This window comes from Diutina rugosa (genome assembly GCF_008704595.1).
Source record: "Diutina rugosa strain CBS 613 chromosome Unknown scaffold6_size315584, whole genome shotgun sequence".
Lineage (NCBI taxonomy): Eukaryota > Fungi > Ascomycota > Pichiomycetes > Serinales > Debaryomycetaceae > Diutina > Diutina rugosa.
Window position 1 is genome coordinate 66,684 of NW_022995116.1, and position 27,166 is coordinate 93,849.

Below are 27,166 nucleotides of genomic sequence, written 5' to 3' on the forward strand. Positions count from 1 at the left end.
CACCACGCCTTAACCAACTGGGCCAAGGGACCGCTCGATGGCGGGATAATTTCGGGTGTCTTCCTTGAATTGTGGAAATATTGTCAAATACTCGTCACAAACCATTCATTACAGGCCTTAGAGGGCATAGGTATATTCCACTAGGTGGACTCAACATGGCAGTACTTTCATATCTCAATTTTACATTGATCATGACCTCATCAGTGAATTTTTCAACATGGATTTTTCACTTTTACAAATCGATCTGACACAAAACCACACCCAATCTAGGTTCGTGCCACCATCGTCATTACCTTCAAGAACACAAAATTTTCTCGTCTTCGATGACAGTATCGAATTCACCACCTCGTTATATGCCATTTCCTTGTAAATTTGAGTTCTCTTTCTTCTCTCATTTTCATTAGTGAGTCATGAGTCAGCGGTGCTCACACCGCGGCTAGCGAAATCGTCAACCCGCACTTCCAATCGTTCTCCACACAAATAGCCACCATGTCCAGTGCCGAGACCATCGCCCGCGACGCCAACCAGGCGTTCGGGGTGCTTAAGACGTTGTCTAACGACCAGAGATCGGACGCATTGCAACAGATCCACGATGCGCTTGCCCTGGCCAAAAGCGATATCCTCGCCGCTAACAAGATCGATATGGATAACGCCAAATCGCAACAGTTATCGCCGCTGTTGATCAAGAGACTTGATTTGAACAACCCGGGTAAGTTTGATGCCATGCTCCAAGGGATCTTGGACGTGAAGAATTTGCCGGACCCTGTGGGCAAAGTGACGTTCGCCTCCAAGTTGGACGACGGCCTTGAATTGTACCGTCTTACTGCTCCCATTGGTGTCTTGCTCATTATCTTTGAAGCCCGCCCTGAAGTCATTGCCAACATCACTGCTCTTGCCGTGAAGCTGGGTAACGCTGCTATCCTCAAAGGTGGTAAGGAATCGTACCAAACCTTCAAAGCTATGAGTGAAGTGGTGTCGCTGACCCTCGATAAAAAGACTGACGTGCCCGCTGCTGCCATTCAACTTATCCAATCGAGAGAAGATGTCGCTGACTTACTTAATCAAGACAAGTACATTGACCTTGTCATTCCTCGTGGTTCTAACGAATTGGTCCGCAATATTAAGGAAAACACCAAGATCCCCGTGTTGGGTCATGCCGATGGTATTTGTTCTATCTACGTTGATGATGAATTCGACCCTACTAAAGCGCTGCGGATCGTCGTTGACGCTAAGACTAACTACCCCGCTGGCTGCAATGCCGTGGAACAATTGCTTATCAACAAGAACATCGACAGGCAAGCCATCACTAACCTCCTCCAACTGTTGGTGGACGCTAAGGTGACGTTACACGTCACCCCGGCCGTGAAGCCCTACACCGAACTGTTAGACCAGCAATACGTTAAAGACGCTGAAGCCGATGCTTTCGACAAGGAATGGCTTTCGTTCGATATCTCCGTCGACTTGATTGACGATGTCGACACTGCCATTAACCACATCAACGCTCACTCGTCCAAACACACTGAAGCCATCATCACTGAAAATGAAGCCCGCGCTCAAAAGTTCATGAAGGGCATTGACTCTTCCGGTGTCTACTGGAACGCCTCAACCAGATTTGCTGATGGTTTCCGCTACGGTTTCGGTACTGAGGTGGGGATTCTGACTAATAAGATCCACGCTCGTGGCCCCGTGGGTCTCGAAGGGTTGATGAGTTACCAGTACCAGTTACGGGGTAACGGCCACATTGTTGGTGAATTTGTTGGTGGTGGCGGTGACAAGCCCTTCTTGCACCAATCGATCCCCTTCTAAACCTATATATAGAATAATATGTCATGTCTCATTTAGTTATAGACTTACTTCGAGCCTTGGGCGGCAACGGCCTTGGCCCCGGCTTCGGCGGCTTCAGGGTCCAAGTAGTAGGCGGGCTTGGTGGGCTTCAAGTTGTCGTCCAATTCGTACACCAAGGGGATACCGGTGGGGATGTTCAACCCGGCGATGTCGGCGTCGGAGATGTTGTCCAACTTCTTGACCAACGCTCTCAACGAGTTACCGTGGGCACCGATCAACACGGTCTTGCCGGCCAACAAGTCGGCGGCAATGTCGTCTTGCCAGTAGGGCAACAATCTGTCGATGACGATCTTCAACGACTCGGTTTGAGGGATGATCTCGGGGTCCAAGTGGGCGTATCTTCTTTCGCCGTGTTGCGAGTACTTGTTGTCAGGGGTGATGGGGGGAGGAGGCACGTCGAACGAGCGTCTGTAGGTTTGGAACTTTTCGGGACCGTATTCCTTCATCGCTTGCGACTTGTCTCTACCTTGCAAGTCACCGTAGTGACGTTCGTTGAGTCTCCACGAGCGCTTGACGGGCAACCACGATTGGCCGGCTTCGTGGAGGGCAATGTTGGTGGTCTGGATGGCACGGGTCAACAACGAGGTGTGGACGACGTCGAACTTGAGGTCGGCCTCCTTGATCAATTCCCCGGCTCTCTTGGCTTCCTGTTGGCCTTGTTCAGTCAACGAGACGTCGACCCAACCAGTGAATTGGTTGGTGGCGTTCCATTCCGATTGACCGTGACGTAACAAGACAAGCTTGGGCATAGTGGCTAGATGTGTGTGGTTGGAAAGAAGTGCCGAGGCGCGAATGGGTAACTATTTATACGTACCCCAATTTTTCGTACAGTAATGGTAATCCCGCCGATCCGCACCACTCTGTCCCGAGAATTGCCGGGCTGGCGACAGCCGCAGTTATCAACATCCCACGCGTCGAATGAGCGTGTACCGCTCATAAAAACCGTGGCGTGGTCCAGCCCTCATCAATTGTTGATCTCGACCGAAACATGTTGGGGTGACACAATCCTATTTGATGAAGAATAATCAAAATTTAAAAGGTTTTACGGATTGACCGATTGAAATTTCAAGGTTCTGAATGTCTTTCATGATTGATCCATCGAACTAATGATGAATTGAACGATAGTTGTCAATTGTATTCGAGCTTATTTGGTTAGAAGCGTTGGTTTCAGTATTTAGATCTCGTTGTTCTCGATCCGAAATTCACCACTGATGGCATCACAAGGGTAAGAACTGTTGACAGCTACGAACTTGAATTCACAATCTTACCCTCCTATTGAATTATCATCTATTATGATGATTATTTGCTTTGATTCAAACGGAATAAGAAGAGATTTTGAGAGTAAGTAACCCGCAATTCGCGGGAGTCAATCTTTGTTCTTTGAGGTCTTCTGGCTCATCAAAGCACGGACTTTGCTATTTTCACGCATACGCATCATGCCCCTTCTCTCTCGACCCTCTAGATCCACGGTTAGGAAACGACAGACCGAAAAATCGACACACGGCGTGGATGTTACCATACAGCGCAAGTCAGAAAATTTCGAGTGTTCCTAGTGGCTTAATGGCAAAGCGTCTGACTACGAATCAGAAGATTGCAGGTTCGAGTCCTGTCTGGGAAGTTACGATGAGTCAAATCATCGATCAGCTCATTTTTTTCACTCGCTCGCTATTGCATCTGCGGTCGCAACGTTCACGTGTGTGGCCCCAATAAATTTACGACCCCCGCTATTTACACTCAAGTCAACCCCACCAATGCTTCCTGACCCCATCAACCTCAAGCAATGGGTGGAGGAGAACAAGCACCTTCTCCAGCCTCCCGTCAACAACTACTGTCTTCACCGAGGGGGGTCGACGGTGATGATTGTCGGTGGACCCAACGCCCGCACCGATTACCACATCAATCAGACTCCCGAGTACTTCCACCAGCTTAAGGGGTCAATGTGTCTCAAGGTGGTTGATGACGGTAAGTTCCGTGACATCATTATCAACGAAGGCGACTCGTTTTTGCTTCCTGGCAATACTCCCCATAATCCGGTGAGATTTGCCGATACTGTGGGGTTGGTGGTGGAGCAGGATCGTCCGGAGGGGGTCAACGATCGTATCCGGTGGTACTGTCGTAACTGCCAAGAGGTGATCCACGAAAAGGAGTTCTATTGCAGTGACTTAGGCACTCAGGTGAAGGACGCGATCTTGGCGTTTGACGGCGACGACGATGCTCGTACCTGTGGCAAATGTGGCACCTACAACTACAGCCGGCCTCAGGACGATTAGGCAAACTTCATTAATGGATTTGCTAATGGTAGAGTCTCAGATGATGCAATGTGAAAAATGACTACAAAAAGGAAAGGGGTTAAATCGAGGAAGAAGATAGATAATTAATCAAATGCAGCCGATATGACAATTGGCAAAACAATTGGTTTCAATTGTAGATATACATTTCATCAAAATGTGTGTTTCTGTATTCATGTGTGGGTTCGGTGTTTGAACCCTTACATCGCCATCGAATGTGGAATAGCATGTATACGTACAACTCAAGATGAAAATTGGGAATCTATATCTCGTTTATTTTGTATAATGTGTGATTGTGTCATTTTGGTGCACCAAAATGTGTCAAACGCACTTTGCACCCATTTCTGCAAATTTGACGTAATTTCGTGAGCATTAGTGCTATTTAAATATCGTACTGGTGCTAGTAAAACTTCTCTAATTGGTCGAAGACCCCGTCAATAAGGTGTTCCACGGGCTCGTCAAAGAGGTAGGGCAACGCCGGCACCACGGCGAGACCACACGCCACGGGCCCCCACGTCTTGATCTGGGGGTTCTTAGTATTCTTAAACAATACCAGCGAGTAGCGCACAGTGGAGTGGATGGTGAACGCCGGGAGCGCCATCAGCGCCACCAATTGGAAAATACCGTCCTTGACTGCTACCACTCGCCAGTCGTGCTGCCACTTCTTCGGATTGTTGTGTCTGAACAACGATGCCGCCACCGCGTCGGGAGGAGGTGGCGTGTCCCAGGGCTTGAGCCCGGGCCGGTAGCGACCCTGGTCTTGCATGTACACCTTCCACGACGTGTACCCGACGGACGCCCCCACGTAACCGAACGACAACGCGTACGCTGCCTTAATCAACCCGGGGTGGGCCACGGGACGGAACGACTCGCCGACATCACTCAGGTAGGCAATGTAGCGATGAGAGGCTCTCATGATTGTCCGGATACGAGCGAAATACGCCGAGTAACGGGCATTAGTGTCGTCCAAGTCGACGTTGTCGGTCGCCCCCACCGTCGCCTTGACGTCGCCGAGGGCCTGGGTAAGCGCTTTGGGGTCGTCGCCCGTCGCCTGCACCGACGCTTTCACGTCGTTGATCTCGGTGTCGAGCTTGGTAGGACGTGAAGCCATTCTTTGGTGTGGGAGATGGTGAGTGGGAGGCGCTAGTTGTCGGTTGCTGTGGTCGAGGCTGGGTGGTGGCAAAATGCAGGCACCGCCCCGCCGGTGCTGCTGCCGCTTACGTCAAAAGAGAAAGAGGTCACCGGATGAGTGGCAGAGGTGTTTGCAGCTGATACCGCCCTTCATACAGTGTATTAATGGGATACTTGGTGACCGTTTAGGAGGTGGTGGCTAATGCGCTCGGTCTGGGCGAGTGAGATTCTTATCACGGAAACTTCTGGTGACCCGCGGCAACCGCAGATTTCGAAGAACAACCACGACGCAAACGACGACACCTCCTACTGCAACATGTTTTACTATATATATCTATATTTCAGCATGATGTTCAAGTCAATGTTTTTGTAGCCAACAATTTTTGCCTTGGTCTGCCAGGGTGTGCTCACCACGCCCCTAGTCACCAAAGGCGATTCTCACTGTTGCCCTCACCCGCGCACACACCATGAAAGTGATCATCCGGGTCCGGTTTACCAACTCGGTGGCGCTGGACGCAGCCTTACCTGATCTTGACTTGCCGTTCCTGTATAACCCGAGCCAGGACGACATCAACAGACTCGTGTCCACCAGCTGGATCAAGGCGCAGATCCGGCTGAAGGTGCCCCAGACTAACGACCGCCGGTTACGGCTTATATACAATGGACGGGTGCTTAACGTCGAAACCAACTACAAGCGGGACGTGTTCAACCAGCTTTCAGCGCAATCGGGCGAGGATTTGGTGGTGTTCATCCACTGTGTCGTCGGCGACCACTTGACGCGCCAGCAGCTTGAAGAGGAGTCTCTGCTTGATAATGCTACTCCCGTGACCTCGACTACCCCGCAACAGATTGGGTTTGATCGGTTACTCAACCAGGGGTTTCTGGAAGAAGACGTTCGCGACCTCCGTCGCCAGTTCCTTGCCATCCACGCCCAGGACCAGCCGCTGAGCGGCCAGGGCCAGATTGCTGACGTGGAGGATGAAGAACAGCGCCAACGACGGTTGCGGGAGATGGAGGAACAGTGGATCGAACAAACAATGATGTACCCCTCAGCGGACGGCACGTCGCTGGCGCGCCCGGCTGGACCCGGAGCTGTTGCCGATGGGGCCAACGCGAGACCCGCCGCTGATCTTGAGGACTACGAAGAATGGGACCTTGTGTTTGGCATGCTCTTGGGGCTCTTCTTGGGGGCAGTGGCGGTGGTATGGTTGTTATCGGACCTGACAGTGTTCAGCAAGCGCCAGCAATGGTCGATTGTTGCCGGCATCTTGGCCAACACCATGATTGCTCTCACCCACATCATGTTCCGGGCATGAACTGAGCACGATACTTGTCGCTTTGTATTAGCCATTCAAATAACCCTATTAATATCCAACAGCGAATGTTACAATGCTATTATGTTTGGGAGTGTTACAAAGGAAGAAACTCTTTAAGAGGTAAGGTCAATCGGAGGTACACATTCATATTCAATTCGGTGTCTAATATACAAGGCTCGGCGGCATAGAATAATCGAATTCTTCCATTCGTTATTGAGAGGACTAGCGCGTAGACCCAGCTGATAAACAGTTACACATGGGCAAATCGTTTATCTTGGCTTCAGCATGCTCATAGCGCAGGCGGGGAACCGATACTTTGGGAGGTGGGTCGAGAATCTGGCCCGTACTCACAAAATGGTCGAGCATAGTGAAATACTTATAGTCTTCATCAACCTCACGTTGCATCTGCTCCGCAAGTTCATCCAGGTAAACGTCACAATTGTTCACTACCTTCGCCCAAAAATCAAGTTGACCGTTACGATCGATGGAGTAGGTGACAACAGCCCTATGTCTTTCGTCCTCGTCATGAAGAAGGACGTACCCCACGTCCGCAACGGAGTTATTCGCAGGATGCTTACCAAGTGTCAATTCTCCATCGCAAAAGTTGCTTACAAAATTTACCGCTCTTTCGGCTGCTTCAAGGAGGAAGTCGTTGACATTCAGCTCGAGACTGGCGAGCTTAGCCACCATGTTGGTGATATCTCTGTAGAACGACTTTGAGATCGCCATCAAATCGGCAATTATGCGCTGGAAACGAGCCACTTTCTCGCCTCTTTCGGCACGACTCAATTTCTGCTTTGATCCAAACAAACGCCATTCGTAGTCAAAGTCATCGTCAAAGAATGAATCAACGAATGGATCGGGTTTCACGTTGTGGGTTTTACATAAGTCGAAACACTGTTGCCTGCGGTCAATCGTAACCTGTCCTTTGTTCAATTTGTAGTAGATTTGATTGCCTGCGAAAAAGGCAGGCAACCCTAAATTCACTACCACGTACTTATTGGCGAATTCAGACTCAACCCACCGAAGCATCTGGTCATCTTTGCCGAAAATCAAAATGTCATCATGGGCAATCATGACGATGGCCGTCGTCTTCCCTTGCGGAGCGTAAACCCATACGCCCCTAGCGCCACTGTAGTCCTTAAAACCCAATTGGTTGACGAGGAACCGCGTAAAGCCATCGTGGAAGAGTTTCTCGGCACCCTTCATCCCCGGGATGGGTTGTGGAATCAAATGCTTGCCTAAATTTTTGGCCTGGGGGTTTTGCAACCTAGCCACGGGGTCATCGGTGACGTACCGGACATTTTTATCTTCAAACTCAAGGTCATTACCAGCGAGATCGATGTCCAAATGGCACGCCTTGAACTTGTGAGTGATGGCGTACTCCAATACCAACCGAATCAAGCGATACGTGGGTATGTATTTGCGTGTCAACGGGGCCTTTTTGGCTTGTAAGCCAACACGTTGGTACGGACTTTGTTCACCTTTAGCGTTCTGCTTGAATTTGGAGATCTCGAACCACGACGTGTTGATGAATACATCCTTTTTCTTGTTGGCAGAGTCAGAGTTGAGGGCCGGGAGTTCCACCGGTTTGGAGACGGATTCACGAGGCTGGCTTTTGCTTTTTTTTGAAGGCAGCGCCGGTGGTGTGGTCTTCAAGGGTTCAGTTGTCAAGGGTTCAGTCTCATGATTCGACGGTTCAACCTCATGAATCGACGGTTCAGATTGTCTGGAGTCGGCGAGAATCTCGCACAAGTCCCGAACATCCAACCTGTCGAGATTTTCGATCAGCTCCAAAATCGACATTGCTGATGTTTCGTATCGTTCCAATGGCAATCAACTATAGTGGGTGGTAGTGTCGACGCGCGAGCGTGTCGTACTCAGACAAGAAGACTGAAGAATGAATCGTAGCACTTTTTTATAGTGATAATTTCGTCATGCAGAATCGAACTTGAGAATTGATAACACATGTGACACTTGCAAATTGTCGTCCTGCACATATAGGTAGCGTCCTCGTGTAATATGTGAACTTTCAACTGGGTGTTTTCATCGGGTATACACTCCAGAAACAAGATGAGTATCATAATTATGATAAATACAATTCAAATAGTATTTGCAACAGCATATGAGAATTTCTTGAATTTAAACATAGAAAATCTACAATGCCAGATGTAAAATCAGAAAAAATCGATAAAACGAATTTGTTTACTCCATAACTTTTATTGCTACTGAAAATATATTTGATGTGATTTTGGGCGAGTTCACCTCAAAAACGGTGCTTCTGGGTGAAGTTTTGTAAGTTTTCAGTAGCAAAAAAAACTTATGTTTTTTTTTTGCAAAATTTTTTTGCACTCCTTTGAGTTGGTGGCGTAATCTATTACATGTAATGAAGATTCATACTAACCTGTGGTGTTGGCAACAATGATAAGAAGTGTGTAACACCTCGTCTACACACAACGTTTGTATGCAGGTGCATAGACCAATATGCAAGACACAAAAAGTTGAGTTGACCCACACACTTACAGAGTGACTGGCCGGTTTTAAAAAGTATCCTTGTAATCTGAAGGTGTTTTTATTCAGCTTGATGGGTTTGGGTAGGTGCCAACAGTAACACCGACATAAATATCGTGCTTTCAGTTTCAGGGTCCTGCACACACGCTTTGCATTTGCATATCGTTTAAAAGTTTTCAATCAGGTTTTTCATCCCGAATATGACACTGTAGAGAACTCTGAGCTACACCACTGAAATGTATACGGTGCAAATAGTATTTACAACAACAATTGCGATCTTTCTGATTTTTTTTGCCAAAATACACATAATTTGATATGAAATCAGAAAAGATAGATAGAGAAATTTCGTTTGCTTCATTTGTTGGCATCAGAAGTATAGTAGATAAAAATCTGGGCAAGTTAACGTTCGATTTGAAGTAGTTTCAGGAATGTCAGAGGAACAATTGGAAAAAAAGCGACAACAATTACTTATCTGCTTCATAGTTATTGTTGGCATCTGAAGTATTGCTGATGTGTCGTTTGGCGAGTTGACGACAATTCTGAAGTAGTGTGAGCAATGTATAGACCGCTGTTTGGCACTCTTTGGCGCCTCGAGGGGCCCCACTAGCTACGCCGGCTCAAACATCGGCGTGGCGGGTGAGCGGGCGGCTGATTTCTGAGGTGCGGGATTTGGGTTAAAATCACGCCGCTGACTCGAGATCCGTGGAGGGTCGGCCATGTATAGACCCCAGTTTAGTGCTTACCAACAACGTCCAGTGGCCACCTATGCTCCAAAAGCTTTCGGCGATCACTTTACCAAACCTCGATACCATCCAACGCCGTCTGGGCACAACTTGGCGCTGGCGAGACGATTGGGCCACGTTCAGCCCCTGTGTGGTGCCTGTGACACACTTCCAGTATCCGTGCACGCAGCAGGCTAGCCGCCGGAGACTACGTCCAGAGAACCAGGCTTCTGCCGGGCTTGTTATTTCACTTTACTTGCATTACCCGCAGGATTTGGTGATAGCCGTACGCATTATGATCACGATGCTATCAATTGCAAACTGTGATTAAGTGAGGGATGATGTGACTATCGTAATTGAATTACAATCTTTCAATGACTGCATACTCTTATGAAGTTATATGGAATTTTGAAGTACTTGTTGAGTATTCATGCAGTCATGGATCAATCCTGCATGTAGTAAAGGAATCTTCAGGCTAAGCTTCCATCGTTTCAACGCAGATTGAGCAAGTTTTGATACCTTCCCCGTGAATCACACAATCCAAATATATGCGTAATAGTAAACAGAAATTGTCTGGGAAAAAAAAAAAATTTCAATAAAAAATTAGTTTTTTTTTATTTTTTTATTTTTTTTTCCTCGGCTTTTGAAATCTTTTCGGCTTAAAATTTTCATATTTTACACCTCTCCAAACAAAAGCATTCAAGATTACTAGGATATTAACTACATATATTTCACTTTAGGGTTTGAACTGTTACCTCAATCACAATTAGCGTTAGCTTAGCGAAATGTCACTTTACATTAAGCACACATTAGCTACAAACAAACATGCAATTGTACATTTCTAAGAAGTATATTTCTACCAATGTGTTTGTCGCTGGTTCAAACGTTGAGTTGCAGGTGCTTGGCCAGCAGGGTAGCTCAATGTCTACTGCTGCCATCATCGCTCACGGCATCGTGCCAAGAATTTCCCCACTTCCGACGACCAGTTGATTTGAGGATCAAGGCTGGTCGACCAAATTTAATCTCATAAATTGCTCTTCAGTTGGGGTATTACGTTTAAAGTATTTGGGTCTAGTGTATGTGCTGCCAATTTAGGAATGCCCCTAGGTCAAATTTGATTGTGCCGAAAAGCGGCCGGCTCTGCCATAGATCTACCTTGTGACGACTGTCTCAATGGGATTATACATGATCCCAATTTGATGTGGGGTAGCTCCAGCCGTTAGAACAAGCTTTTCGATAGTGTAAGGACACCATCTCAAAGCCAAGATCACAACGCTATCGCTAACCACAGATGTACCCCTCCAAACAGAGCGAAGATATCAGGAGATGATCACTCTCCAAGAAGTTGTACCGAGTGCTTCCCTCGTGAAAGTTGAAATCATTTCACCCATTTCATTGGAAGTACTTTCATTAGAAGTCACACTGAGATTACCTGGGAGTGGTTTGTGCGTGCACACTGCCTAACGAAACTCGTCATGAACCCTACCAAATTCAGCCTATAGTGTTGCTACTCTTGTGGGGTCAACAAACGGACCTGTTGGGATTCATCAAGTACGCATGTGACTTGATATTACTTAAAGGTATGGTGTAGTTCATACTATTTTTCTCATGGCTCTCGCTTTAAGCACCATGGGTGTGAGTGCGCACGATCGCCTAGATCCCTCAACCTCACCCTACACTACCACCCGCAAAGATTGTCCATGTCCACCCAGGCGGAGTTGAGACAACGGGGGCCAGCCAGCGATACTCAAGAGGTGGAGGCCGATGTCGCTACCCCCACCATCATTGAGATCGAAGTGGAAGAGGATTATACCGTGTTCAGCGGCTCCCAGGACCACCCCCGCCACCACGACCATGACCACGTGTTAGACACGGAAAAGATCGAGTCCGACCTCATTGCCACCGGAGGAAGCCTGCTGGTTCCGGCTACCATCGATGTGTGGGCCATCATCCGCAAGTCGGCCATCAATCTCGTGCTTCCCTTCATCAACGGGATGATGCTTGGGTTTGGCGAGATTCTTGCCCACGAGATCGGGTTCAAGTACCACTGGCTGGGGGCGAAAGTGGTGCCGGTGCAGCGGAAACAGGCGCAGCCGGCACCCCGGATCAAGTCCAATTATATATAGTCATTAACGTATTTAGTGTACATCATCATTAGCCTCAGTTGCTTCAGAAACGGTCGAAGGAGGAGGACCTCCAAGCTCACACTGAACGTCGGGACGTTGACTGAAAGGAACATGGTCTCTGTCAGCGCCCACGGGGAACCGTTTGTGGTGGCCACAGCGGAGACATCGCCGCACAAGCACATCGCAATGGCGGAGCTGTAGTCGCAGCTGGTTGTCAATAAATGTCGATGTGGTAAGACCGGGTATTTGAGGTGTAAAACAATGTTTGCATCGCAAATGTTTTAACTCTGGGGCGAGCTTCAATACCGTTTTCTTCGCCACCAGGTCTCGGTTGCGAGTATAACCACGCGCCAACGGGGCTAGGTCACGGTGTAATTGGCACCAGGTGGCCGCCTGGTGAAGAAGTTGCATGCGGGCATAATGTTCTTTACCCGGAACTTGCTTTGGCGGACGGGGGCCTGGTTTAGCCTTCGCCATCACCTACTGGAGACTGAGATTGGTAGCGCCGCACTTTCACTGTCGCACAGTGTGGGTGGCGCGCGCCCTCGACTTTTTGCCATCCAAATTCAGAGAGGCCTGTTTCTGACTACATACCATGAGTGGCTACGACTCGGCATTATCGATCTTCTCGTACGTATAAAATGACAGATTCGAGTGGGTTTGAGCGAATTGGCATACTAACCATCTAGGCCCGACGGCCATGTGTTCCAGGTCGAGTACGCCCTGGAGGCGGTGAAGCGGGGGACGTGTGCCGTGGGGATCAAGGGCAAGCAGTGTGTGGTGCTTGGCTGCGAGAAGCGGACCACCCTCAAGTTGCAGGACCCGCGGATCACCCCGCTGAAGTTGTGCAAGATCGACAACCACGTGGTGTTGGCGTTTGCCGGGTTGAACGCCGACGCCCGTATTCTTGTGGATAAGGCTCGTGTTGAGGCCCAATCGCACCGGTTAACCCTTGAAGACGCCGTCACCGTCGAATACATGACCAAGTACGTTGCCGGCGTCCAGCAGAAGTACACCCAGCTGGGTGGGGTGCGTCCGTTTGGTATTGCTACCATCATCGCTGGTTTTGACCACAACGATACCACTCCTAGACTTTACCAGACGGAACCTTCGGGGGTGTACAATGCGTGGAAAGCCCACGCCATTGGCCGCAGTTCGAAGACCGTACGTGAGTTCTTGGAGAAGAACTACACCGAGGACTTGTCCGACGAAGACACCATTAGGCTCACGGTGAAGCTGTTGTTGGAGGTGGTGCAGACGGGGGCCAAGAACATTGAGGTGCTGGTGATGAAGCCCCACAACGTCATCGAGAAGTTGTCGGTGGACGAGATCAAGAAGTACGTCGACGAGATCGAGGCGGAAAAGGAGGCCGAGGCCGAGAAGAAGAAGAGCAAGAAGTAATGTAATGATAACGATCAGATAGATAAAATACGACACACGTCATGGAAGCCAATTGTAGGAGACACAAATCATTGAACTACGTAGGGCTTGATGAAAAGACTCAAATCCCTGGACTATGTAAGGCAAATAAAGAAAGTTTTTGAAAAAGTCCTTGATTATAGTTATTATATGACTAATCTAACTATAGACCTATACAAGTACCTATACACATGCCACAAACCAGACCCCGAACCTACAAAATTTCTGAAAAAAGGAGACCCATCAACTCCCCTTACCAGTCCAAGCATGGCCAGTGACAGTCGATGGAGTGCCATCAGTTTTCGCGCGAGGTCCAAGTACTTGTTGGCCGACCAGGGCTAATCTGTCGTTGCGGATACAATCAGACTGGAGTGTCTTGCCTACCGCCCATAGGGGATGTGTATGAGAGTGCACTATCTCCCCCGCCTACGGGATGGTCATGGAGTATTACTGGTTGCAGCGTGACAGAGCACGAGTCAAGTCCAGCGAGCAGTCGGCTTAGCCGCCAATCCTTCGAAGTTTTTAGCAGCTGGAGGCGACAGAATAAAATCAGCAAACAGCGATAAACAGCGAGCCGCGAGCAGTATCGTCAACAGCAAGTAGTAGCGTCAGTAAAATCGTCAGTCAGTAGCGGGTACCATGTATGTAGGTCACGGTCCCATGTGGAGGCAGACCAGAGTGGATTTCAACTCATAATGGAGGTCGCCGAGAAGGTTTAGATGAAGAATGAGAGCGACCACACGCTTTTTATGTTGTCGTCGGAGGCCATTCCTGGATATGGTGCCCCCCTAAAGTCGAGTGCGTTCGTTGTTTCCGACTTGACCCGTCTAAAATGACGACGCATAGCGTTCCCCGCATTCCAGTGTTGAACCTAACAGAATCTTTTGCAACGAACAAGCTAGGTAGATCACTCGAATCTAAACTGGGATGACTCACTCTAATCGAAACTCACCGTACACATCACACTCGAGAGTAACCGCACACACGACTAACCGTTCGCAGGGTATTTTTGCCCTTGACGACTCTACCAGTTGACGATGCAATGCACAATGGGCACGAGAATAATGAAGTCGGCGTGGTTTCTAGCCCAGCATGCGCACACCACCTCCGATTAGCTCAGTAGTAGTCAGGCACAGATTACCTTGACCACGGATATAATGGCAAAGGCGGGTAACTCCCCAAAACTTCGGGTTCCAAGCCAGTGTGCAGTACAGGGGCATAAAAGGGCCAGCATCCCCTGTCAATGTTCACCAGTCAGTTTCTATCTCTCAGCGCACCACTCAATCCTCCCCGATAAGCTTCGAAGACTTCGGGGGCTGAGTGAGCCTTGTGCTGGCCATCGATAAGCTTCGAAGAAATCGGTGGTTGGCGTAAGCGTGTCTTTGCACCATCCAGCCACTGATAAGCTTCGAAGACTTTGGTGGTTTGGAAGGATACAGAGTGGGTGTGTCGGCGGCCAATATACTCAGCCTAGGGTGCCTCGCTCTGCCGTCACGGACCCACCAAGTGGGGGTGGCGGAAATTCTTTTTCACCTCTTTCTTCACTGACTTCCTGGCCAATGACAGGTGAACTTCGAAGGAACCTCGAGGTTGGGCTCTCTTATTTAGTTAATGCATTTAATCAAACATTCACAGCTTGTAGCACATCAAAATAATTGAAACACAAACAGCTCACTGAAGCTCACCGAAATATCTCAGTGGAACTCATGATTGGTATCGTATCCCTGTCCTTACTCACCTCTTTTGAAAGAACGGTGTGACTCACCATTATAGCGACATGCCACTCACACGAACTCAACCATGCATCATTCACCACCAAAGCACCATAACCATCGATTTTATCTCAAAGTTCTCTTATTCTAGTGTGTCTTTTCTCACTCTGGTTCGAGATTCCGTCCCCCACTTTTGGTGATGATTTTCGCGCGTTAGACCCCATAGCGACTCGTGGTAGTGATGGAAGCCCCCCCGCTGGCGATCTCCACCCACTACTACAAGCTCGCCCACTTGAAGGCGATCTCCTATGCCATCTACCTCAGTCCCGATGGCAACGACCAGCGGCTTTTCGAGACCGAGCTCGAATGGCGCTCGCGCCACCCCCGGTGTCTTCTCACTTACAACAACAAGTGTCTCTTCCTGTTTTCAGTGACGCCAGAGGTAATTGACCTCGAACAACAGTTTCCTGAAGCAGTGAAGTTGAAGCACCGGGCTACGGTGCCGGTGGCTCGGTTCACAGCGCCGCCCAAGCCTCAGCAGCCAGCACAAGGTGCCACGCCTCAGGCCGACTACTACCTACCGTTTGCCAACATTGCCTTCGTCAAAGCGGTGAAGAAGATGATCATGTACATGTTACTGTTACACCATCAGGTGCACTTATTCGGCAACTACGGGGTGTTAGCTGACGATGGCCGCGTGCTCTATATTGACCCATTTCTATTCAGTTCCGGCGACTTGGTGGTGCTGATCCTCGTCAAGGACCGACCCAGGCTTCAACCACTGCTGTCAATTGACTGGCAGCTGCAGTCAGAGGTCAATTTCGTCATCTATACCATACCTACCGCCATAAGGTGCCATTTATGTGATCCTGATCTGCTAGCGGCGAATATCGTTACCAAAAACGACCACGATAACGTTGAGGTTATACTAAACCTCATACGATTGGCTACCGGCCGGACTTACGATAATCCTGCCGACATCGTGTGGATAAAATTGGTGCCTAATTTAAAGCAGTGGAACAACCAAACTTCCACAATTGCCAAATTCATTCACACTATTGACAACCGCAAGTGCATATTGTGGCCGTGGGACATGTGTCTTCTCCAGTTCGGCGAGATGGAGCCGTTTGTGCCGCCTCAACCTCGTCGCTCAATATCAGAAGTGGCCGCTCCCCTGGTACCTCTTACACTCATGCTGGAGTTTATCGATTATAACATCAACCACAGTCACCGTCGCATGTCGCTGACCCAGCCTCAGCCTCCCCAGTTGGGTCTGGCACCTAATTCGATCGCTATGCCCCGGCTGATGGACGTCACTCCCATCGTCCCCGAAATGTTTTCCGGAAATGATGACCTCTTTGGTGATAATACCAGCCACCCTGGAAGCATTCCCCCACCAGAGATCAACGCTACCGCAAACGATCCGTTGCTGCTAGCAGGGGCAGCGGACCCACAACACCCGCTGGACGACTCGATGGACATCGACGATCTCTTTGGCGGCGACGATAATCTCAGTGCGGCTGCTGCCAAAACTGAAGATACTGATGGGCTATTTAATCTATTCGGCGGAGACGATGACGAACCCTCGGAGGCTATTGCCCCTACTTGCCCTAATGATGATGTTCTGAGAGAAGGCTCTGGCAGCCGTTCCGCTTCTGTTGAAGCCAACAAGCTGTTTCCTGCGCCAGAGAACTTGCTGCCTGTGGACCGAGAGGATCTTAAACGTACGCTACCGCAGCTGATAGTGGAGCAAGTGATCGACATTCCCAAGGACAAAATGACCATATCTAAGGATGCCAAAGATACTCCCGGCTACCGAGACCCTGGGGCCCCTGTACCGATCATGTTTACGCCTAATTTAGCTCATACCAATCCTGTGGGCAACGGCTCTCCGATGCTTGGGTCGCGCTACCCTCCACCCCCACCACCTTTGGCCCAGCCCCAACCACCCCACAACGAGCGCAGTGGCAGCGAGGAAAAGCTGGCTTTTTCTCCTATTTTGTTCAACCCCATCATTCAGAGCAATATCGATACCAAGTACGGTAAAGGCGGTAAGTTTTACGTCGATAAAGCTGAGAAAGCCGTTGAAGAACCTCAGAAACGCCGAGAACTGATCCGTGAAACACTGGTACTGGGCACACTTCCGTTCGACGATATCAAGCCGAAACGAGAGCTCCCTGAAGTGATACTGGATCTCGATGACCTGAGCGAGTCTGACGCCGACGATGTTGAAGATACTCGCTACCCGGCGGAAGAGTGGTTCAACAAGACCATTGGCATCCCTGAGTTTCTGGGTATTGCTGCTGCAACCTCCGCTACTTCGGTAGGAGGTGCTGCGACCAATAAAGTGGCCCCACCGTCACCGCCATATAAGTTTCCCGATATGACGTTTCTGTTCCCGCAACCGTTTGATACCCCACGCAGCAACCGCGATATGGCTAAGTCTGGCCACCAAACCGGGTTGGCGTACTTGGGTAGTCCTGGCGTGCGCTCGTTTGGTCCGTTGCTGGCGAAAGACCTCCCGTTTGACAGTGTTACTCCTCCCGTTATAGAGGTTGAGGAAGAAGATGCTTCAGGAGATATACACGACCCAAACACTGAGGAAACTGACGCGATGGTGGTGGATACCGATGCTGATGTGGTGTTGATCAAGGAGAAACAACTCCCCCACCACCATCACCACCCCCAGGAGCCGCTGATGGTGCTGCCCCCCGAGCTGTCGCTGAACTACTTGCCATTCATCTTGAGAAGTGCTAACGTCTCCACCATCCCCCCTCGTTTCTTGTTGAATAACCAAAGAGAGGTGCCGACAAACTATAACATTGACGACGATGGCATCCAGACGGACGACTTTGACCCGTTGAAACAGGACCAGATGGTGGTGCTGGCGCAGAACGTCGACGTGCTTCTCAAGTATCTCCACGAGCTGTTGATCTTTGACCTCAATCTCAACTTGAAGCAGCACCCGGACCAGCTCGTGTACTCAATGCCACCGACACAATTCTTTGACCAGTGGAACTCGGTGTTCCCTCAGAGCTACCGCATGCTGTTGCTTGAGTTTCTCGATGGGTTCCAGCCTCCTCAGTCGCTGGAGTTGGAACAAATTGAGTTTTTGGGTGACATTACTACTGGCTACGACGATGCTGGAAACGACGATGGTGGTGAAGGGGTTTTCGCTCTGCTGAGTAACGGAGCGTCTACCATTTCCCGCTTGCTCCGTAAACTCGATAAGCTTGAATGGGAGGGTATTTCCGGTACCACCAGTGACAAATACGAAGAGTATGGCTCTGTACTCACTCAATTATTGGCTCCTCAACTCCGCGATGATTGGGACCATGGCGAAGATAAGATCTTCTCCCTCCCCACCACCAAAATCCGGTTGAAGAAGAATGAAGAAACTATCAATTTGAACAGCTTCGCCCTTCCCTTCTGGAACTACTTGAACTTTAGCCCCATCATGCCTCCCAAGAAGTTTCAAGTAGTGGCTATTGGTCGCTCCACCCCTGACAACTCGCTGTATCTCCACGATTTCGTCACTGAGGTGGTCAATAACTACCACGAGAGCAACTTGGGGAGCATCACCCGCGTCAACTTGCTGCCCGATGAATCACATCTTGATCTTGAAAGCATTATTCAAGGGGTTATATCCGTGGATGACGACGATATCCTTCTGGTCCGCCGCCGTCTTTCCCAATTGGTGGAGTTGATTAAATTGGACTTGATCAACAAGACCAACAATTTCGAGTTTGACCGTCCCCTTCTCGTTCTCTTTGTTAATTTCCAGGAACAAAACTACAACTCGTTGCTCCAGATTGCGAAGGTATTCAGGGACTTCAAGGTGTCGTTGCTGAGACACCAGCTCCCCCTCGTCAAATTCTTCACCAAGGTGGTGCCGGCACTGTACGTGGTGAAGCAGAACACCGAGGGCTACTGTCGCTTGCGCCCATTCTCCAATATCAAGTTGACAATGCTCTCGCTCAACTTGTACACCATCTGTCCCAATGCTGGATACACTCTCGACGAAGTGGAACCACAATACGGCAACAATTTATACACTCATATTGTGCGTGATCCACCCCAACGCATCCAGTTTAAGTTCATGCAACAGCACCAGTCGGCCAAGGGTACCAAGAGTCTGTTTAACGACGATATTTTCTTGCACCTAGCGTTCGACCGCTCGTTGGACAAGCACTGGATCTCGTGTGCGTGGAGCGACCCGTTGGGATTGGTCAATATGACGAAGCTGTGGTATTGCGATGGCCAGAAGCAGATCGGCGACATCATCGACGAGATCTGGCAGGTGTCATCTGACTTTTGCAAGCGCATCAACGACGAGTTATACAACAAAACCCTGCTGGTGGGCGGCAAGCGGTTTTTGGTGCTCACGCGGATCAATCTGATCATATTGGATGATGAGTTGGTGCACTGGAAACGGCTTACCACCAAGCATAAGGAGATGGGGCTCATCGTACTTTCAGTGACTCGCTCTACATTAGACACATTCTCGGTGCTGATGCCTCCTCCCAGCGATGACGACGCTGAGTTGCCGAAACCCGAGACGTCGGTAATCATTGACCGCGAATCGTTCTTCAGACAGTTCAATAACCGGCTGACGGAGACACTGCCGTCGACGCTCGTGACGTCGCCGAACTTCCACTCCCCTCAGCAATTCCTCAATGCTCCCGCTGGGTTCTTTTCTCCTCAAGATACACAAGTGCCAACTAACGGTATCGGCACGCCTACACTGGGTAATACCGGGGCCTTGCCGACTACAGATATCCTCTTACACGACCCTGCCACCGATATCTGGGCGATCATCCCTCACTCGCCCCTCCCTTCATTGAATCTGCCACTGAAATTGGGGATGAGAATGGGTTACTTGGCTAAAGAGGACGACGATAAGATGTTGGTGTTTGAGGTGAGCTTGTTGCTGTGTCCTAACTACTGGCTGTTGGACAATTTGATGCAAATCATCCTCAAGCAGTATAAGCTGTTGGTGTTGATGAACGACATCTTGGGGCTCAACGGCGAAGGCAAAGCCGACGAACTTGTGCCTTGGCACATTAAAGCCGTGGGCAAAGTGTTGGACTACTTGGTCAACGTGTACGTAGAGTAATGCATTTGCCATCTGGCTGTTTGTGTAGTTAAACCACCTGACTCTCAAATAAAACTAGAGTCGAAATAGTAAAATTAAATCTAGAGTCAAAATACCTCATATCACCATGGTAGATTGATGATGGAAGACGGTATATAATATCATAGATGGTCGTCACTGGTGGTACTGGACTGATTAGGAGCAAATTGGGACCCTTAGGTATCTAGTGGTTTTGTCATTACTATTCAGTCATGCTATAACTTGATCTCGATTTGCACGTCGATCAGCCCGATCAACTTGTCCATTTCCCCCGACACGCGGTAGGTCAGCTTCTCCATTTCCTCTTCCTTCTTCTCCTGTTCCTCTTGGCGTTCGGCGGCGGTCTTCTTCGCGTCTTCAATCGCCTTCTTGTTCTCCTTATCGATCATTTCCTGGTAGTACACTCTGGTGGTAGTCTTCAATCGCAGGAAGGGGTCGGTGTCGTCGGCAGGAGTATTGTCGAGGGTCACTTTATCCTTAATCTCGGCCTTGCGGATGTTCTGCAGGTTGAGTTTCCGGTTTCTCTCGTTGAGCTTGGCCATGATCGATTGCGAGCTCAGTTGCAGGCTGGCAATCACTTCGTCGAGACGAGCAATGCGCTCGGCGAGCTCCTTAGCCCGCTCCATGTTGCTCTGCTGCTTAGCCACCTTCAATTCGTCATTAAGCTGAGCCTTACGAGTGACGGCATCGTACCCGGTTAAGTTAGCGTCGGCGTTGGCCAGCAGTTGGGCCGCTATTTTTTGCTTCTTGGCAACCTTCTCGTTGATATCGTCGTCGTCCATCCCCCGAGTGACCAAGTGGCGTAATTGTCCTTCCTTTTCGTTAACGTCATCAACATAGTCTATCAGTTCGTTCGTCTTCTCAAGTTCTTTAACGTAACGGTCGAAATCATCAGCCGTGGGGGGCGAGTCCAGGAAGAAAGGGAGAGGGAACTCTCTTTGTTGTTGACGGTTTTGCGATACTTTAAGGAAGACATCGAGCTTACCGTTGCTGCCGGCATTATAGGCTTTTTCCGGTCGGTTAATCACGTCGATGATCTTCACCAACCGGTATTGAGGTGGGCGGCGGTTGTTACGCTTTTCCCAGTCCAAGTTGATACGCCCATAGCAGTCGATAACGGTATCAGCGTACCCTTTATAGTACCAGTATTTCGCCAACATTGACCGCCCGACACAGATCTTAGCGATATCGGCAACAGTAGCACGCTCGTACGAACGCCGGTCGCGGTCGCGGTCGCGGCGAGCACCGCCCCAGTAGTCGTCGTAATCGTCCTCTTCATCAAACTCTTCCTCTTCTTCCTCTTCTTCTTCCTGGTCGTCTTCGTCCAGCTCGTACTCGTAGGCGTCGCGCTTGCGCTTCTTTTCCCGCTGCTTCTTCAACTCCAGCAATTTGTCGTCCTTCAGCGACCGCGCCAGCGTTCTCGTCAGCAGTCTCGTGGGCGCCAGCAGCGCCTGTTGCTTCAGTTTGCGTACCCGCTCCACCAAGTACTTGCGCTCGGTGAACTTCTGCATTTCCTGGGCTCTTTCGTAGAGAATAGATTCACGCAGCATTTCGTCCATTGCCTCGAGCTCAGCCCGGTCGGCTTCGTCCTTATACTTGTTTTCCAAAGGGTACGGGTTGACTAATTCCTCGTTGAGGTTGTCATCGTCGTCAGCGTCGCCGTCCTCGTCGAATTCGCCTTCGTCGTCGTCATCGTCGTTTTCACCGTCGTCGTCGTCATCGCCGTCGGCGTCGTGGTGGCGGACTTTCTTGGCAAGCACCTCGTCGTCCGAGAGCGACTCGTCGTGGTCGGAGCCGTCAGCACCGCCGGCAAGCGCCAACAAGTCCTCGTCTAAGTCCAGCATGTGGGGCACTTGTTAGTAGGGAGGGCGCGCGAGTCGCACAAGTATCGATCGATGAATCTTTGCTGCACGAGTGTTTGGCAAGCCCGCACAAACAACAAATGTACGGAAGACTACTATAAGGAACGGTGAACGAAATGAACTGCTGATAAATGGCAAAAGAAGAGACAGAGAGGTACAGCTTGAAAATGGATTTAATACCAAGGTAGGGGGATGAACGAAAGTTTTAGACTATAATTACGCTTTAGCAGGTTTGAAACAACCAAATTTTTGGTTGACCATGGGATTGATCGTAGTAGTTGATGGCTATGTCCTTGATGGTAAACGGTTATCGCTCTGCGCGTCGTATTTTCCCCACAGACGCGAGTGAGACGTGCGGTTTTATGATTATATTGCGAATTTGGAGATCAAAGCGAAGGGACAACGAGAAAACAAGAATTATTGAAATTCAATGATAGAGACTACCTGATATGACGGTGGTGACTGATGATATTGGGTGTTGGACTCTACTTTTAGGGGAGAAGTGTGGCTAGTGACATTTGCCACTATTGGGTTTAGGGTGCGAACCCTAAGTCACGTGCCAAATTTTCAGTAGTGATGAGAGGAGCCTCCGTCCCAATTAGGAAGGCGACGATTTAAGGCTAATTGTGGCAAAGCCGTACTAAGGCGCTAACCCGTAGTAACATTCACCACGTTGATATAGAAGTTTCCAATCAATCACAAAACGTCATCCTTGTTTCAGAACTCTGCTTGCCATTGACGGTAAAACCCCCACCTACACATAGTTCAATAGATGTTGTGTATTAAGACCATCCAAGTACGGATTCCCAAAAAAAGTGTAAATGACGTCCCCAACCTCTTAACGGAGTCTTCTGGCTTCTCTTTCCGATTCCATCAAGCACAAGATGTCGTTTTCTCTGACGGGGCCCTTGACGTTTCTCACGATGGTTCTGTTGGTGTCGTTGAGGAATTCAACTCTGACTTGGGTAACACCACCTCTGGAGCCGGTTCTGCCGAGAACCTTAATAACCTTGGCCAAAGTAACGGGAGTCTTGTTGTCCATGTTTGCTGATACGGATGTGAATGAAAGAAAAAAACTGAAATGAGTAGAGGTAAAAATTTTGTCGCTCGCGAGCCGGGCCTCGGTGTGCACAGAGAGTGTGGTTATGTGCAGGTTGGAAACTGACCTGAAAATTGATGTTGAATTACCTGCAGGAGAGTGGCGCTACCATGAGATGAGCACTGCGTTAACGTTCTTTGACCCTCACTAAAATCTATAACTCTCATGATCTCTTTTACCTATATTATCCAACGAACCATGGCCAAAACTTAGCAAGAGTTCATATTCCTTATGAGATGGCACCAGTCAAAAGGCAATGTGAAAATAATAAAATTAGAAAGAGGTGACAAACTTCGTCTGAATTTTGCTAGGATTTTGGGCTAGTTTAAAGTCATTCGTTAAATCGCATTTGACTCCCTACAATTTTGTACCACTCAGTGGACCACTTTCATGGACCTAATCGTCAATCATTTCATCTCCGATTGAAGAGATAATGACTGAACAATTGTCACTAAATCTAAAATGAAGGGCGTTTATTGCGATGTCAATGTAAGTGATTTTGGCATCGTGAATGCCTCCACTCCGCATGTAATGTAAATCTGATGTTGTCATTTTTGTCGTTGGTGTCGTTACCACTCTTCGTCGTCTTCGTCGTCGGATTGCGCCACGCGGTTCTTGCGCTTGTTCAAAGCGGCGGCTAACGCGCCGGCAAGACCGCCATCAGCGGCGCCGGGGCCGGCGCCCCCAGGAGGTGCGGCGGGAGTCTCACCGCGAGCTTCCTGAAGCAACACGTTAGGGCGCTCAAGCTGTGACTTATCCGTCTTCTTAAGCGCCCCCACGCCGCCGGCGCCCCGAATCGCTGAGAGTAAAGCGTCACGGCCAGCGTCAGGTGTAGGGAGAGGCGGTCCGCCCAGCGCAGCGCCACCAAGATCAGGCGGCGGCGGTGGCGGTGGCGGCGGTCCGGCGCCAGTAGCGGGCGCAGGCGCCCCACCAGCCATCGGCGGTAATGGTGGAGGAGGAGGCGGCGCCGCTGCCGCAGTAGTAGGCGCTGCTGCTGGCTGAGGGGGTAAGGGAGGCGGTGGAGGGGGTGCTGCTTGGCTTTGCGCCATGGGAGGAGGTGGTGGAGGTGGTACTTGGGTTTGCGCTGCGGGCGCCGTCGGTGGCGGCGCCGGCACTTGGCGCTGAGGTAACGATGGTGGCGGCGACGCCATTGGCGGAGCCTGAGGCGGCGGCAGAGTGAATTGTGGTGGTGCTTGAGGCTGTTGAGGGGTTGCTGAAGGTGGCAGAAGCACTCTTGGTGGGGGTGGAGGGGCAGCAGCGCCGTTTCTGGCTCGAGGCGGCGGCGCTGGTGGTGGCGCTGCGGCGCGAGCGCGTGGTGGAGGTGGAGGAGGGGCGCCAGCTCCCGTAGTAGCGCGTGGGGGAGGAGCTGGTGGTGGCGCTCCCCCAGTAGCTCGAGGAGGAGGCGCTGGCGGCAATCCTCGTCTCGGTGGGAGAGCCTGCGGTGGTTGCGCTCCGGGCGCCGGCAGTTGCGGCGTTAGAGGCAGCGCTGGCAGTTGAGGGAGCTCAGGTAAAGCCTTATTGGCGGATACTGACGGCGCCGGCGCCAGCGATAACGGTGGCGGCACGCGGAATTGTGGCTTGAACGTGGTAGGTGTAGGTGTAGCTGAGGGTTCGGGCGACTCGCTCGAGCCTGGCGGGGGCGTAGGTGAAGATGTAGACCCAGCGCTAAACGGCGCACTGGGAGCGCCCGCGCCCGGTGGCGGCGGCGGCGCCTTCTTCTTCGTCAGCGACAGCGGCGTCACCAAATCTGATAAGTCGGGAGTGGAGTTAGCGGCGCTGGCAAACCGTCTCGGGATGGGAGGTTCCAACCCCACTAACGGCCCCCCTTGCTTAGCAATGTAGTCCTTGATAAACTCGCGGTTATCGGCGATCATGTCCTCGGTGATCCCCGCCAGCTCGAGCTCGCGGTAGAGCAGGCGCCACTCCGGCGGCGGCGCCCCGTCGTAGTAGAGCACGCCGCGGGCGTGGCGCTGGCGCTGCGCCGTCGTTGTGTCGACGTACTCGCCCCGCGGCCCCTGCTGCGGTGCCGCCGGCGCCCCCTGGCGCTGCTTAAGCGCAATCGCGTTCTTGTTGTTCACCGTCGCCCGCAGCGCGTGCTTGTGGCGACTGGTGACGCGCTTGTAGAAGTGGGCGGCGTCCTTGGTGTCCTCAAAGAGAAGGCCAACAAGACAGTCCTCGATCTCGAACGTGTGGAAGAACTTGCGGTCCTGGTTGTACTCGAAGTTGACGTAGAGCTCCTGGTCCCAGATCACGCCCCGGGCGCCGACAATGTCCACAAGTTTGAGGAAGTAAGTGTGGCCGACGTGGTCGTCGACGAGGGCGATGGCGCCGCTGAGCCCCGTGTACGTCCACGAGGTGCGGTCAGGGTAGGCAATGTACAAGCGGGCGACGGTGGCATCGATGATCTTGTTCAGCGCCTTGGGGATGTGGCGCTTCACCTTGTCCCGGTCGCTGTCGTTGAGGATCCCCATGGCGGGCGTGAGGGTGTGTGGTGGGCGCGCAATATGGCAAGCAAAGTAAGAGGAGGAAGGGAGAGGTAAATCAAGCCACAAAGCGAAGATTGGATTAAATGAAACAAAAGGTGTGTTATTTGAGGTAACTGGATGTCTATGTTAGGTCATTTGAGGCAATTGAGCGGTTGTAGCGGTGATATTCATGGTACCTTTACGCTTTCAATTTTGGCTGGCTGACTTGTTAGGTGCGCGCGATAACTACCACAAAGTGTCTCAAATGATTCGTATCCGGCTAGTAGTTTATGAAGTAGATGGAGCATTGATCAATTTGGGATTATCGGATGTGAAACGTATAATGATGCTAGATTGAATCGAATTGTAGTTGGTTTTATGGTAGCGACACCAGTCTGCGAACTTTACCAATTGATCGATCTCTAAGTAGGCGATGGAGACAATGAACTGATTGATCGTTGATTTAATCCCTGATCTGTTTCAGCATCGATTCCTCTTATTGATCCATGTGTCACAAGTAATCACATAGCTCTTATTCTTGTTGAGTCAGCTATTGATTAATGCTTAGCCAGGATCACAACATGTAAGGTGAATGATCTCTGGTCAAATCATCTGACATCAACCAAAACAACATAAGGTACTATGGTTCAACTTCATCGTAATTCACTTGTCAAATCAAGTTAGTCATCATCATTGGTCTCATTATTACCGCCATTATCATCGAGGTTATGTTCATAAACCTTCACTCCCGCCATGAATAACGACGCGTGGATGACGCCAAGCTCCTCAATGCTCCGGTACTGAGTACACATCGTGTCGACATTCTTATTGAGCGTATCGAGGTTAGTCACCAACTGCGACATCTGTGAGTTCAAATGCTTAAGCTGGCGCTCTAAGGGAGTTTCCGTCGTTTGTACCAGCATCGTCAGCAGCAGTTCTGGCCCCGTGGCCTGGCTCCGAAGGCCCGTTCTCACCGGCAGCAGCAGTTCCATGTTCGGGTAAGTCTTAGCGTCTTTGGTGCACGGTTGTTTTGATCTAGTACTAGTAGTAGTTGCCGATGCGCGCGCACTCAGACCTTATCTTGGCATGGGCCAGCCGCCGCACTTACCGCTTTAGGACCAGTAAACAAGGCACGAACAAAACTAGTACCCATTGATTCCACCCAAGCACACACCCTATCAAAAATTTGAAATTATCAATCAATTCCTGTGTCCTAAAATAGTCCCATTCCACTTCCAAATCACGAAAATACCCCTCGGTTTGCCCCCAATTAGCTCCCCCTCGCACCGGTCCCCTAATCTTTGGGATCGCCCCGAGACGTTCCGCGCGATAAAAATTTGACCCCAGGAAATCGCTAGTGCCCAAAGACTACACGGCCGCCACCCCTGAAAATTGCCCCTCACCCTTCTGTCGCCATGGATAGCAAGCTCCAGGGCAAACCCGGTGCCCTGCAGACCCGTCCACACCCGGTGGCAGCGGCAGGACCGCCCCCGCGTGCCCCCCACCCCAAGGGACGGGCGATGTCCGCGAGTGCTG

The 27,166-nt window shown here is 50.4% G+C and overlaps 11 protein-coding genes and 1 pseudogene across 12 annotated transcripts; 5 read left to right on the forward strand and 7 right to left on the reverse strand. All coding sequences in view use genetic code 12, as the record gives it.

Moving 5' to 3' along the window:
* Window positions 1-489: 489 nt before the first annotated feature.
* On the forward strand, window positions 490-1,806 carry PRO2 (glutamate-5-semialdehyde dehydrogenase; the record flags this gene model as incomplete). Its single annotated transcript, XM_034154846.1, has 1 exon — window positions 490-1,806. One exon carries the CDS (start codon window positions 490-492, stop codon window positions 1,804-1,806), a length of 1,317 nt encoding a protein of 438 aa, XP_034012913.1.
* Window positions 1,807-1,850: 44 nt separating this feature from the next.
* Window positions 1,851-2,594, reverse strand: GPM1 (phosphoglycerate mutase; the record flags this gene model as incomplete). The annotated part of the gene is made up of 1 exon (XM_034154847.1): window positions 1,851-2,594. The coding sequence occupies one exon, from the start codon at window positions 2,592-2,594 to the stop codon at window positions 1,851-1,853; it is 744 nt and encodes a 247-aa protein (XP_034012914.1).
* A 1,002-nt stretch (window positions 2,595-3,596) lies between these two features.
* On the forward strand, window positions 3,597-4,115 carry DIURU_002220 (3-hydroxyanthranilate 3,4-dioxygenase; the record flags this gene model as incomplete). The annotated part of the gene is made up of 1 exon (XM_034154849.1): window positions 3,597-4,115. The coding sequence occupies one exon, from the start codon at window positions 3,597-3,599 to the stop codon at window positions 4,113-4,115; it is 519 nt and encodes a 172-aa protein (XP_034012915.1).
* A 418-nt stretch (window positions 4,116-4,533) lies between these two features.
* DIURU_002221 (uncharacterized protein) lies at window positions 4,534-5,244 on the reverse strand (the record flags this gene model as incomplete). The annotated part of the gene is made up of 1 exon (XM_034154850.1): window positions 4,534-5,244. The coding sequence occupies one exon, from the start codon at window positions 5,242-5,244 to the stop codon at window positions 4,534-4,536; it is 711 nt and encodes a 236-aa protein (XP_034012916.1).
* A 487-nt stretch (window positions 5,245-5,731) lies between these two features.
* DIURU_002222 (uncharacterized protein) lies at window positions 5,732-6,580 on the forward strand (the record flags this gene model as incomplete). The annotated part of the gene is made up of 1 exon (XM_034154851.1): window positions 5,732-6,580. One exon carries the CDS (start codon window positions 5,732-5,734, stop codon window positions 6,578-6,580), a length of 849 nt encoding a protein of 282 aa, XP_034012917.1.
* A 222-nt stretch (window positions 6,581-6,802) lies between these two features.
* Window positions 6,803-8,386, reverse strand: DIURU_002223 (uncharacterized protein; the record flags this gene model as incomplete). The annotated part of the gene is made up of 1 exon (XM_034154852.1): window positions 6,803-8,386. One exon carries the CDS (start codon window positions 8,384-8,386, stop codon window positions 6,803-6,805), a length of 1,584 nt encoding a protein of 527 aa, XP_034012918.1.
* A 3,127-nt stretch (window positions 8,387-11,513) lies between these two features.
* DIURU_002224 lies at window positions 11,514-13,340 on the forward strand (annotated as a pseudogene). Its single transcript has 2 exons — window positions 11,514-11,938; window positions 12,629-13,340. Coding segments are annotated over exons 1-2 (1,137 nt in total).
* Window positions 13,341-15,311: 1,971 nt separating this feature from the next.
* Window positions 15,312-20,186, forward strand: SRB9 (Srb9p; the record flags this gene model as incomplete). The annotated part of the gene is made up of 1 exon (XM_034154853.1): window positions 15,312-20,186. One exon carries the CDS (start codon window positions 15,312-15,314, stop codon window positions 20,184-20,186), a length of 4,875 nt encoding a protein of 1,624 aa, XP_034012919.1.
* Window positions 20,187-20,419: 233 nt separating this feature from the next.
* On the reverse strand, window positions 20,420-22,048 carry RTF1 (Rtf1p; the record flags this gene model as incomplete). The annotated part of the gene is made up of 1 exon (XM_034154854.1): window positions 20,420-22,048. The coding sequence occupies one exon, from the start codon at window positions 22,046-22,048 to the stop codon at window positions 20,420-20,422; it is 1,629 nt and encodes a 542-aa protein (XP_034012920.1).
* An 856-nt stretch (window positions 22,049-22,904) lies between these two features.
* RPS28B (40S ribosomal protein eS28) lies at window positions 22,905-23,108 on the reverse strand (the record flags this gene model as incomplete). The annotated part of the gene is made up of 1 exon (XM_034154855.1): window positions 22,905-23,108. One exon carries the CDS (start codon window positions 23,106-23,108, stop codon window positions 22,905-22,907), a length of 204 nt encoding a protein of 67 aa, XP_034012921.1.
* Window positions 23,109-23,734: 626 nt separating this feature from the next.
* On the reverse strand, window positions 23,735-25,636 carry WAL1 (actin-binding protein; the record flags this gene model as incomplete). Its single annotated transcript, XM_034154856.1, has 1 exon — window positions 23,735-25,636. One exon carries the CDS (start codon window positions 25,634-25,636, stop codon window positions 23,735-23,737), a length of 1,902 nt encoding a protein of 633 aa, XP_034012922.1.
* A 674-nt stretch (window positions 25,637-26,310) lies between these two features.
* On the reverse strand, window positions 26,311-26,622 carry HSK3 (Hsk3p; the record flags this gene model as incomplete). The annotated part of the gene is made up of 1 exon (XM_034154857.1): window positions 26,311-26,622. One exon carries the CDS (start codon window positions 26,620-26,622, stop codon window positions 26,311-26,313), a length of 312 nt encoding a protein of 103 aa, XP_034012923.1.
* Between the last annotated feature and the right edge of the window lie 544 nt (window positions 26,623-27,166).